At 41.2% G+C, this 13,554-nt stretch overlaps 1 protein-coding gene across 1 annotated transcript in view; it reads right to left on the bottom strand.

The window, feature by feature from the left end:
- Positions 1-1,986: 1,986 nt before the first annotated feature.
- The window catches only part of TTC27 (tetratricopeptide repeat domain 27), a 141,702-nt gene continuing 130,134 nt past the window's right edge, over positions 1,987-13,554 (bottom strand). The window contains exons 17-20 of the mRNA XM_090281120.1: positions 8,294-8,491; positions 6,961-7,072; positions 3,198-3,298; positions 1,987-2,124 (exon numbers count right to left, since the gene is read on the bottom strand). Coding sequence (XP_090137246.1) covers positions 2,002-2,124; positions 3,198-3,298; positions 6,961-7,072; positions 8,294-8,491 — 534 coding nt within the window. The 3' untranslated portion in view covers positions 1,987-2,001. The remainder of the gene's footprint in view (positions 2,125-3,197; positions 3,299-6,960; positions 7,073-8,293; positions 8,492-13,554) is intronic.

Raw genomic sequence — 13,554 nt, 5'->3', positions numbered from 1 at the left:
TTAGTTGACAAAGCAAAAAAGTAATTCTGAAAATAAAAGTATTACTATTAGAACATAAAAGTTGAAATGTATAAAAGACGTTAGGAAACAGCAAATATTTAAATCATAATATAGCATTATAAAGCACCAAAGACGCTACAGTAAATGAAATACAGCTGTTTAAACAGATACTGCGTTACCGACTCTAAAGCTGGGTCACAGTGCTATAAGAGACATTCAGAACTTGATGGAAGGTACTATTGTCACCACGTTCATTTTAGATGAGGAAATCAAGTATCTGTTAGTTTTGGGAGGTGGTAGAGAGGAGGTTTTGATAAAACCCAAGCTTCTCCTACGTTGCCACAGTGCCTCCCCACACATTTTCTTCAGTTTTGTTAAACATTCATGTAAGTAAGATTATTACACACAATAGGTTTATGGCTTAAAAAGAAGACATCCAATAAACCTCTCCTTTGTGAGGTCCTTTCAAGACAAAAGAGGGTGTACAGAAGCAGTCTAGAGACTTGGGTCCAGCACACAATCTGAGAACAGGACTGGAGCGGACAATCCTTTTGTGACTTGGTTTGTGACAACTCACACTCACCGATGCCTTTCTATCTGGAACTCAGAGGGGAATAAACGGAGAACTAAAAACTTCTGAAACTTGTTAGCTCCTCTTCAATCACATGTTCCCTGAAATCTTATCACTTTTTAATATTTATCTGTTTTCTATTGAGGTTCACAACTAGGTACTGACACAGAGTTAATCCTAAAACTTCCCTCCCTCCCTTCATTTATTTACTCATTCCCCAGTGGCTTCCATAAAAGATTGGAGTGAACGTTTAATCTGAACTCATGCTCCTACCTCATTTTCTTGGCCTTTCTCACAGTTATTGTGTCTCATGTAAGAAAAACTGCTTTGGGGCATACATCAACTTTTTCATTAGGCCAGTATGAGACTAGAAAATGGTTAAGGAATGGGAGCACTGGTAAGCATTCATAACCAAAGTTTGTTGATGAAAGCTTCGAAAGACTGCTTTTTTAATGTTCACGATACTTACATTTATGGATTATAATTATGGATTAAATTCCAAAAGGCAGTCAAAACTTACAAAGAAGCAAGGAATAGATATTATAAACACTTTATATAAAAGGAATATGGAAAACAGCAAGGGTCAGATGACTTATGCATGAAACCCAAAATTCAACAACCTGAGCCAGGACTTAGAATTCCTAACCATGACTTTCTAGTAAGGTTATTAAGCTCAGATGCTGCTTTCAATATTTGTTTCCATAGACATTACTAAGAAAGCATTTTCCTTTGGCATCTTTGTAATATGGCACCATTTATAGCTGTCTTCACTCAAAATAACCTTACTGAACAACCATCTTCAGGGCTGGCGGTATGCACAACGAGGACTCAGCCTGGTGACTAGGGGCCAATGGCTGGAACAAAGTTTATGTCACTTTTTCTTGCATTTTCTTGATCGGAAGTTAAACCATGCCCATATTTCTAATTTAGCCAAGCCTGTACCTTTCTGACACAGATACAAGATCAGGAAATGTAAAGGTTTCCATCTCCAAATATACTCTTGATCACTTTTGGATAATAAAGCAGACAATCTAATGATTCCACAAACTTGTAGTATGTGATTTTTTTCCCCCCTGTTTAGACCAAACTTTTCCAAAGAATGAGCTAATTCATTTTAGGCTAAGAGAGAATAAACTCTATGCTAAAAAGTACACTACAATCTTTTTTTTCCTTTTTGCTGAATTACATCAGGAATAATTTTTAAAAACTACTGAATTCAACTGTAACTAAATTAAAGAAATAGGGGGTTTTCATTTAATGTACTTCAGGAAATTAAAATATTTGGACAAAAAAAACCCCACAAAAACAAGAGTGCTGGCCAGAAAAAAAGAAATTTATTGTAAAAATCAGTATCTTGTGTTTCAGATACACAGGTAAAAGAGAAATTCCAGACGGCAGAAGCACTTTTTCTGAAAGCATTCCTACAACGGTCAATACTGATTTCGAAACTGGTTGCTTAGGTCTTGGAGCTCTGTTACCAAGGCGTCCATAGCTGCTATTTCATCAGTTAACTCTTCAGAAATTTCTCCGCTTGCCACATCTGTAAAAAGTTGCTGTAACATAAAGAATAAAGCAGAACTATCAGACAATGAAAATCTCTCTGAAATAACATAGAAACAGAGTACGGAATTACAATTCCCTTTGCGTAATAATTCCACAACACTATAGTAGCGATGGCACCAGCCCGGAAACACAGCAGCTGCACAAAGGATGAGCAGACAACAGGCCTGAACTTGTAAATTCAAATGAGTCTCGCACTTCAAAATGCTGATTATTCAGTTCAATGATATTGGATAGGTTTTGGATGAATGTATATTATTCACCCAAAACAAACCTATTCATTGTATATACAAGCAAAAAAAAAAAAAATTATATTCAAGTTCATATAAATCGGACCTTTTACGCTAATTACTTGAAAATTAATTACAGCTTAGGGCTCAGAGGCCACAAAGATGATCAAGATTTGGTAAGAGCAAAACAAAGCAGCAAAATGAAAATCCATGAGCCCCTCTCCTGTGAAAGGATTTGCCTTGGGAGGCAGACTGCAGCCTACTCCCATAATGCTGCCCCTCTCGCTCTGCTCGCCGGGCCTGGAACTCGGTGACCTCGGTGACCCGCAGGCAGCCTGGGCCGGCACAGGCTGCAGGCTGCAGGTGCAAACTGAAGGCGTGTGCTTTCATCAGCAAACCTGGGCCGCCAATCTACCTTCACAATTTTTGTCAAAACCATAGACAACCTGCTTACTGATATTTTCTCCAAAGCAACTGTCATACAACAAAAGTCTTTCTTAAAGGAAACATTTCAGCATTACTGTAGATGAAAAATAAGCAATAATATTCATGAAATTGTAAGTCTAATGTGCTATTACACTTTTGCTAATATGAATTGAAATAAAGATATATAAAATGGTAAGTTTATCCAAGTGCTATCAGTGTAGCTTGGCAAAAGGGGCAATAAATAAAATAGCATTGTTTTAAAAGCTCTCATCAGTGCAAGTAACTACCTGGGGGCTGACACCTCAAATGTAGCGTGAGCCCCAAATCAGCCCTGATGTGAAAGAAGATTTAAGAGTGCTGGTTGACACCACAGGCCGTCTTCACCTGACAACCGACCGTTCCGCTCTCACCTTCGCCTTAGACAGCAAGCCCCGCAGGTTGAGCCGCACCGAAGAAAGCACCTGCACAGCTTCTTGGGGCCTGGATGTGTGTTTGCTGCATTTCACAGCCACTGAGGGTAAATGCAGGGATAAACATCTGTCAAAGCTGCCGCTGATCGTCCACAGGTTAAAAAAACACACCCACAATCATTTAACTAAGATTTTGTAGTAACAGACTTTAGAAATATTTCTCCATGGTAAGTTTTTAATGTGGAAACAGGATAATAATTAAGCACATATTTCTCCCCTTTATCTTTCTTTAAGAAGGGTAACTTATTGGTCAAAAGAGAATTTTGAGGAATACAAGTGAATCTGGTGAGTTATAGATCAAACACACACACACACACACACACACACACACAAATAGTTAGAAACAGACAGAATCAGATTGAACACAAAGTGCCCACAGTGGGCAAAACAGATGCAGCACATTTCAGTGTGGCTTCCCTGGGACTGAGTCCCTAATGGGGACTCACAATGGCCGATGACACCAGCCCAAGGAAGTGACATGACAGATGCTTACAGCTCAATTCTCAGTGCAATTTCATACTCAGGGTTCGCATCACCATCTGGAAGAACTGATATCAACAACTGCTGTGCCTGCACCTCAGGACGTGACCACAACCAGGCTCTGGACGCCGAGCCACGCTTGGCGTCAGCAGGGAATGGGGCAGAATGAAGTCTCTTACTTTCAACAGCTCTGCTTCCAGCATTCTGAGGAGCCCCTTTCCCTAAAACTTGAAATCATGAAGGGGGCATAATCCTCCCTGGCAGAAGACCCAGCCATTAACACGTTAAAGGAACAAGCAAAGAGCTTTGTAAAAATATAATGCCTGGTATTTCTCCACTGACCTGTTCTTGTTTTTGTCCCTCTGAATGATGCGCTCTACAAACAGAACAATAGCCACACATTTTAAAACTACACTAAAGACTGTAACAATTAAAGTCTACTTAGTGCCCTAGGTCTTAGAGCAAGGATAAGAAATAAGAGTTCTTTTGCATGCAAACTCTAATCAATTGGTGGAGGTTCCCTGTGCCTGGCAAAATAGTTTTACCATTAGTTAATAATATCTTCATGGCTGGTGAGAGCTAGGTTTGACATTCCTATTTCAAAATAATAATTAGACTTGGACATTTCTCAGCTAAAGACTGAAAGGATGCATGGTAATCAACGTTAAACTCATTTTCAAAAAGTTTAACTCAGAAACAGTGAGGATCATGACGTCTCTCCCTTAGTAGCGGGACATGGTGACCACCATGGCTTGTGGTATTTGGGTTGATTAATACCTGACTTATATCAGAAACAGTTGTGATTCTTTCTTTCTTTCTTTTTCTTTTTTTCTTTCTTTTGTTTTCATTTTTATTTTATTTTAGAGAGAGTGGAATGGAGGGAGAAAAAGAGGGAAAGAAACATCACCCTGACTGGGGACCAAACCCACAACCCAGGCATGTTTCCTGGAGGGGAATCGCATCAGGGACCTTTCAGTTTACAGGACAATGCCCAACCCACTGAGCCACACTGGCCAGGGCTGATTCTTTTTTTCAATCCTTTATTTTCATTCTGAGAAAAACAAAAGTAGAACAAAAAGACCAATGTATAGACTATTAGTCCCTTCCTCAATCCCATCTTCAAAAGGTATTTGAGATGAGATGCACAGACAGCTAGACAGACACACAGACAGACTGATGGGGGAGACAGAAAGGCGGGAAGACATGCACAGAGAGAGGGGACCTGCTGTTTCGAATCACCAGGAAACTCAGAAGAACAGTGTTTCCTTCAGGCAGATTGAAGTTAAAATGCAAAACTATTATCTTAAAAGTTCCTGGATGGAAAAGAAGGATGGAGCCAGTACTTTCCCAGAAAAGAGAAGAGATGAGGCTGTAAATGAATCCTACCGTGCAGGCAGTACAAATGAGTCCACAGTGATGATATCATTATAGAAAGGCCTCAAGCACTATGTAGAGACTGCAATATCTTATCAAGCTTTCTGAAGCATGTGGCGACTCTTAAAAACAGCAGTATAATAGCTAATAAATGGTGTGGAGGTTTATCTAATGTTGTATTTCCTTTTCAGCACTGGGTGAGGGGGAGAACAGTGCTGGGGAGAAAGATGAAGCAGAGAAGAGGGTAACAGCAACCCAGCTGATTCTTCCACTGACCAATGGTATAAAAAAGCAACAAAAATTAAGACTTATCCTCATAAATCTAAAATACCACTAGAAACTGACGCTAAGCATCCACTCAAATATGCTTACAATGTTGTAGAAGCACCAACACAATAATTAAAGTCAAAGGAGAACTTAAAAGAAGAGACACCTGGTTTTCTCCAAGGATTGCCCTCATGAAAGAGTCAAAAGTAGTTTAAAACCAACTTTCAGGTGCAAAATGCAGATTTTTCCCCCTAGAGTACTTCTTTAACCTGCGTGTTTATATTTGACAGGTTTAATAGCATCACTTAGTGATTACAGAAAATACTTTGGCTTTGACTGTTGTACAGCCAGCTGTTCACAGAAATGCCTCGAGTTGGCAGGCTGAAGGAGAGAAAGTCTTCAAAGTAAATCGCGCCCTGCAATAACTATGTACATAATACAGCTTAACATGGGTTCCCCAAACCCAAGGCAAAGGCACAGGACGGAGCTCCCCCTGAGCCCCCGCACCAGGAGGCCAGCACAAGCCTCGTTAACTCCAGCCACTGGCCTCTCAGCAATCACGTCCAGCTTTTCTACACTGACTTCCAGCTCCACGAGTTTAGCACTTCTGCCTTATCTGCCAAGGGGTAGACGGCCCAGCAAATTGAATATTTATATATATTTTAAATTAATTATCTCAAAGGTGATAAGTAGAATTATTAACTACTAAACCCATTTCTAACTTGTTTGAATATTGTTACTCCCTTAAAGGCAAATTAAACTTTATCCATGTTCTTCATTTTTCTCTTTTTAGTTTGGGTCCCTTATCACACAGCTCAGATCTTCCACCCCAGAAGGAACCAGGTGGGGGTAAGAAAGCAAGGGACTGAGACTTCCGGCCATGATGGAGGCGTAGACCGACATGCTGCGTCTCCCTCCACAACTAAGAAGGAATACAATTACCTCAAAACTAGGGACAACCAGAAGTTCCAGAAAATCAAGCTGCATGGAAGTCCAGCAAACAAAGATATAAAGAAGAAACACTCATCCAGACAGGTAGGAGGGGCGGAGCCGGGGCAGAGAGGACGCGGTGTGGTGGCGGCAGCGGCAGGCCGGCCTAAAGGGCAGTCACACATTTTTAAAAGTTGGGAGGGACACCTGGGGAGCACTCCCAGCACCAGACAAGAGAGTTACCAACAAAGGGGTGCCTATAAGACTTTCAGCTGATATAAAGAACATGAGTCAGAAAAATTTAACAGACATCACTAATACTACATAATCAATGCAAATTTTATGAGGCGTGAAGGTTAAATACAGTTGTAAAGGTATTTTATATCTCTGAAGTTTCTAATACCTGTCACTTCTTCAAACAGTGTTTAAACCTCTAAGCCTCTATCCTACTTCTTCTTATTGCTCGAAAGTGTCTGCTACATAGTAGTTGGTCTATAAAGGTTTGCTGAATTAAATACAATTAAAAACAATTTCAATATAATGAAATAATCTGTAACTATATGTAATGACATTTTACTTTTGACTAATACTTTCTCTTATCAGTTTAAAGACATTAAAATACGCCATGGGTAACAAATGTTACAGTAAGTACCATGTGCAAGTCCTAAGGCTCTCTGAACCACCTCCTTAAATGATGTAATATCTTTCTCCCAACAACTGGACAGTGTGTCACACTTGTACGCCTTGGAGAGATACTGGAACGCCTGAGGAAAGAAAAAGAACAACATTCAGAACAACAAGTAGAAATCACGTTTCAAACTCTGTTTCCTGGAAGTCAAATGGAACTAATTGCAACTTGAAAACCAGCATCTGTGTGATGCAGCCCAGTCTCTCAGTCTCACTAAAGAAGGAGTAAAAATGTGCATTCAACAGTAAGCAGCATTTAATCAAATGGATGCATCTGGATCAAGACACTTCCCTCCAAACAGAAATACATAAACGCCCAATTTGGAAATGTACAAGTGTACACATTTCCTTACCATTTGTAGCCAGAGGCTTAAGAGACCAGTTAAAACAAATGAGATGTGAACTTGGTGAAACTATGGGATTGTCAGTAGGTGCGTAAGCTCACATAAGTTCAAAGCACTCTCTTTCACAACCTGATGCGTGAGCGGGGAAGTCACAAATCAGACAGTTCAGGGAACACGTGATTCAAGAAGCTTCGGAAGTCGGTGTGTGCGGGGGAGTGTGTGTTCTCTGGCTGACCAGGTACTGGGAGAAGCCAGTCGGGTGGGCCCAGGGAGGAGAGAATGCCTGAGAACCCCACCAATCAGCTGTGCTGGGGCTAATTCTAACCTCACGCAGGTGTGCACCTGATTTGCTGTGGACGTTTGGAGAAGAACCTAACAATGATTCCAACCTTGGAAGCTCTGGCGGCTCCTGTGAGTTCTGAGATAAGAGGCCAAAGGCCCCATGAGTGTGACCGGTGCGCTGTGAGGCAGGGCAGGGCAACCTTTGTCAAGCATTTCATTGTTTCGACTTTAAAAGCTCTATTCCAATATTCTTATCTGGTTCCTTTTTCTTTTTCCCTTTCATAATCCCCATTTCAGATCTGAACACCCTTTTGTCCCTGTACCCCATCTACCTTAATCCTTAGCACTCAGCCTGCAGAAAGGGCGCAGAGTCAATATTGAGAGCCAGCTGTTCGCCATGGCTCTGGTGGGTAGGGAAGCAGCTTAGAGATCCTTCGGCAGGGAATGGAGAACATTCATATAAGAAAAATTCATGGGCAGAGAAAAGACGAATGCTTACAGGTCTTAACCTGCCCACAATTCAGAGTGCTTATGTTAAAGACCAAACCAAAACTGAAAACTGGAGCATATTAACCTTATCTTTCAAATCGCTAAACTCTTTCTCCAACCATCAAAAAGGAAGATCCACCACACATATGTTTAGACAAGAGCCAGGAGTGAAGGGGGACTTACCTTTTCATTTTCTTCAGGCCTTTCGCTCTGCCCATTCCCATACACCTGGGCATAAAGCCTCCAGATTTCCCCATCATTTGTCACTCTCGAAGTGACTCTGCCAAGTAGCTCCTGCAGCTTTCCTCTGAGGCCGCTTGCGACATCTCCACTGCGGTCGGTCATCCCGTCCATCACTGCCCTCACCAGGATTTTAAGGACCTTACAAAACACGCAGAAGAAACTGGTAAGCTAGAAACAACCAAACAATAACAAACAACAAACGGCCACCATCGCCATCATCAATGACAACGACAAACATCGTGAGACCTGTTAGAAAATGAAATACACGCCAAGGCATCCCTAAGCAATCTCCAGAACTGCACGCTGAGCCCTCTGGCCCCTCTGCAGGCTCCCTCGGGGGCTGTCCCTGCCCAGGGCACTGTACTGGGGCTCTCTCCTCCTCACCCTGAGCGCTGTCCCTGAGTGGTCTCACCCACACCTGCAGCCTCGGATGTTGCACCAGGTCTGGGCCGACAGGGACTCCTCTCTGGAGCTTCGTGCCTGTGCGCCTTCTACCTTCCAGCATGTCCATCAACATCTCACACCCCATCTATCCAAGAGCGAAACACAGGCCCCTCATCCCTCTTCTTTGAAAAGGGCCTGGCTCTTCCTAATTGTTGAATGATAAACTGCTAATGCATTTGCATTAGGCATGCGGAGTGCCCAGAAAGTATCTCTTATCCTTCCAACTACCCCAGGTCTGCTCACCACTTAGCAACTTCCTGATACCTTTGCTTTCATGACGCTACACATTCTACCCCAGGTGCTTTGGCTGCAGACAGATGGGCCGAGCTCCATAGAAGGTTCCATTGTTACAACAAGGCACATCTGCTGTGTCTACTATATAGTAGACAATGTATCTCAAGCAGCTTCCTAGAGGCATGGAAAGTACAGCTTCAGACACTGACTGCCTTGATGGGGGGAAGCAGTCACCTGGGTCCACCTACAGCACCAGCTTGACCTTGCCCGTGGGCCGACAGCACTGGCCTCACCCAGGAGCCCGCTGGATATGCATCCTGGAAGATGTCGGTCCACCCCGGGCTTAGACTCTGCATTTCTAACAAGCCCCCGGGTGATGCCAGTGTTGACAGTCTGCGGGCCAGACCATGAGTAGCAAGGTCCCACGAGAGAGTGCCCACATCTTTATTCTTACTCTGAACTTCAGAGAGAGTACTACATTTTTCCGCTTGTACTACCAGCGTCTAACATGGTGCCTGGCACACAGCGCTGACTCATTAAATACTTGTTTCTGAAATAAGGACTGAACGAATACACTTCTTTCAGAAAGTGTTGCCAATAGCAATGCAACCAGTGTGTCAGCCTGCTCATGCGTTCTGATCCATGCACGAGATGTGGTTGAAGATCTGGACCATGAACACTTAGGAAGGGGAGCTCAGACTTATGGTCCTAATTATATCCAGTGATAAAAGTCAACAAGAGAACATTCAGTTGTTTTTTCTTCTTGTTTGGACAAGGCACATTATCTCTGCCTATAAATTCACATTACAATCCCACATGTGTAGTTTTAAATTTGAAAGTAATAAAATTCATATTACAATCCCACTCATGGTTTTAGATCTCAAAGTAACAGTATGGAAGAAAGTGTACAAATATGTACCACTCGTTTCAAGTGCTCATTCTGCAAACATTTCCTGAATTAACATGTTTTGATAGTGACGGTCTATTACAATAGTTACTAACATGTACAAAGGAAGCATACCAAATTACTAAAATACTTTACTTTTGGGGGAATCTCAGAGTTGGCCCAACATCCTATCCCCTCACTGTAGCCTACATGAGGTGACCATGAGGGGAGAAAACCTTTGGCCTGCTCATCAGTAGCAATGGAGCTGCAGGGCTGGCATTTGAGAGAGGAAAAGCTGGTGTGTGCGAGCGTGTGTGAGTGCGTGCATGCGTGTGTGTGTAGGAATTGGTGAAGGGTAGGGAGGTGGAGTGTTGTGTGTTATGGGGGTAGGATAGGGAGAAGGGAACATGGGTAGGCAAACACCAAACACCTCTACCTAATTCACCGGCAGATACCACAGAAGAGAATGGGACCTTGACTAGGAGCGGCCACAATGACAAATGTTTTTGTACTTATTTGCATGTTCAATGGCCAGTTAAACAGCTGGATCTGGAGCTTGGAGGGAAGTTCTATAGTGAGAACTAGATAATAGAAGTCCCTCGCAGCCATGGCAGATGTTGCCTAAAGAGACTGTGCTGGGTGGGAATCAGACTGAGGACAGACTTTTAACAAAATGACGTTACAGGGGAGGGGAGAGGACCAGAGCCCGTGCGCTGACAAGAGTCCGCAGGGGCACTCAGGGAGGCGGGGAAGGCAATGAGAGAGCACCGAGGAGGGTCCCTCCACCAAAGCAGAGGGGGGAAGCCGGATGGAGGATTCCCTGGATTGGCAAGGACAAGGGCTGGCAGCTATCCAGAGATAAAGCTGGAGGATGGAGGGCAGGGGAGAGTATGATTTTATACAGGAGGCTTACAAAGAGAGAGAAAAACATGGAAACCAAGACAATTATTAACATCATAAAAAAAACAAAAAGCAAAAAATACCCCCAATCTTAGTGTCCTATAATACTGAATATTATTGGTATAGGAATAGACTGTTAACAGAGAATATTCACTTTACAGAAAAATTTAATGTAAATATATTGGGATAACAAGAAAGGGAAGTAGCAGAAATACTGGTATAAGCAAGTTAAATCCTCATTTACTATAATAGGAAGTCAACTGATAATATTTAAATTTGGTTAATAAAAAGCAGCAATATATAACTATTATTATGAAATATGAAAATGTGCAAATGAAAATATACTAAAGGGTTTCTTTCTCCCCTTTGGGGAGAAGGAGCTTGAAAAGTGGAAAGAAGTAGAGTAGGGAAGTGCTGTGTTTCGTTATAAGCCTTTACTGTTACTTAACATGAAAAACGGCATGTATGTGTTATTTTAATAAAATAAAAATTTAATTTAAAAAGAAAAAAGGCAAGGATAAATATATTCAAAGATTGATAAAGATGAAAAATGATGGCAACATGAATATTCATTTATTAGATTTTACTTTAAAATCAAGTCCTTGGCATGTGTGGACGGAGGGGGAGGCAGTGGTGGGGGCTTTGGAAGCTCTGGTAATAATCTGACTCACCCTCTAGGGGCTGGTTATACAGGCGTGGTCCCTTTGTGAAAATTCTTATGTTTACTAATGATCTGTATACCCTTCTCTATGTATACTGTATTTCAACAAAAGTTAATTAAAAAGTAACTTCCAGCCATGAACTGAAGAAAAAAATAGTTATTAAAATACATTAACAAATGGAGCAAATGTGTGTAATCTTATAAAATTGTTTTAAAGTGATAACAGAGTTATTTTTTAAAAACATTAGAGTAATTTAATAACTTACTGGCTAATATTATCCTTTACCTCCCACTAACTAGTAGGAGACAAAAATCACATTCTAGTTTTCCAGAATAACTACAAAAACAGTAACTTTTGGCCCTGGCTGCTGTGGCTCAGGGGATTGAGCGTCAGCCTGTGAGCCAAGTGTTGCTGGTTCGATTCCCAGTCAGGGCACATGACTAGGTTGCACGTCAGGTCCCCAGTTGGGGGCGCGAGTGAGAGGCAACCACACAGTGATGTTTCCCTCTCTTTCTCCTTTACCCTCGCTCTAAAATAAATAAATAAATAAATAAATAAATAAATAAATAAATAAATAAATAAACACAGAAGCTGCATCACCTTAAAAAACAAACAAACAACAACAACAAAAAAAACCCCCAATAACTTTTAACATATATTTAACCCTTTTTGAGGAAATAGATCATTGGAACCTAAAAGGAACAAAGGTTGTTGCAGTAGAATGTCTTTGATTAAATTAATCACCAAGGAGCACAACTGCCTCTTGGGCGGTCCACACACAAAGTTTACCATTATTACACTCCTTTGCATCCACTGTAAACTGGATAAAAATGGGTAAATCATTACGATTATTGAACCCATCAGTAATAGTTAAAACTATAAATTACTAAGTATGTAATAAGTGGCTAAAGGATAGAATATTGAAGTTTAAGAATTTAGAAATGAAAAAGTTATTGGTGAAACAGGATCTAAGATGCAGCCACTTGGATGCATTGCTCACATGAAACAAGATACGGACAATGAACTTTTAGTCCAAAGCACTGGGCGTACCATCTACCTAAATGCCAAGTATTCAAGAGCAGCTAGATTTGAGCGGAGAGGAAGACAGAGTAAGTTGCTGAATTCCACCATGAATACGGCCAAGTGGCTAGGAAGCTGGGAACAGTAGTTATAAGGGCAGATCTTTCTACTAAACCACAGAATGGCTGTATCAAGAGCTTTGAAACATTAAAGCAATATAAACCGACAAAGTCTTATGATTATCATTGACCCTAAACTACCTTCCTCTGTCAGAAGTAGGCAGCAGAATCCTCATCACTGGTGCACTCACTATGTGCCCCTACATATCCTATCATTCAAAATAGATCTAAAGCAGCAGAATCCACCACATGGTATCAGCCTTTAATAATTCCTACTACCTGATGTGAGCACTCACTTTGTGAACCTAATATGACTTCATTCTCACAGTGACCCTAGGAAGTATGTACTTTATTACCCTCACTGTACAAAACACTGAGGCACGAGAATTAAATGAACATCTTCAAGCATGAGTCAAGGCACTGGGTTTTGAACGCCAGTGACATTCGACTCCTGAGTTTTGATGAGGATGATGGGAAGACAACAATGATGGAAGATACAAACACACACACTCACACACACACACACACCTTCCTAAGATCCAGGGGCTCTATGAACACACTTAATCCTCCTAACAATCCTATGAGAGAGATGCTCTTATTATTTGCATTCTGCAGATGAAGAAATTGGAACACAGAAAAGATAAGTAACTTGTCCAAGGTCACAAGGTAGAGTTGGATTTGAACTCGTAGCCCAAGTCCTGACTCTTGCTCTCAAGCATTTACAATATTTAGAAAACACAGCTCGTAAATCATCAGTTATCTCTTCCTTACTATCAATAAATTGTTGTATACTGGAAAGATTTCTCTTTTATGAAATATGTATGCTAGTAACTTTGATAATTTTATTATAATTTCTGAATTAAATCTTGAGTCAATCAAACCTAGACAGACTTCTGTAGTTTTTTTTTAATTAAAAATTTCCCCAAGACATTAGAC

Source organism: Furipterus horrens, unplaced genomic scaffold (assembly GCF_987537825.1).
Source record: "Furipterus horrens unplaced genomic scaffold, mFurHor1.1.pri manual_scaffold_6, whole genome shotgun sequence".
NCBI lineage: Eukaryota > Metazoa > Chordata > Mammalia > Chiroptera > Furipteridae > Furipterus > Furipterus horrens.
The sequence above is the reverse complement of the archived record's forward strand: the minus strand, read 5'-3'. Positions and strand labels throughout refer to the sequence as shown.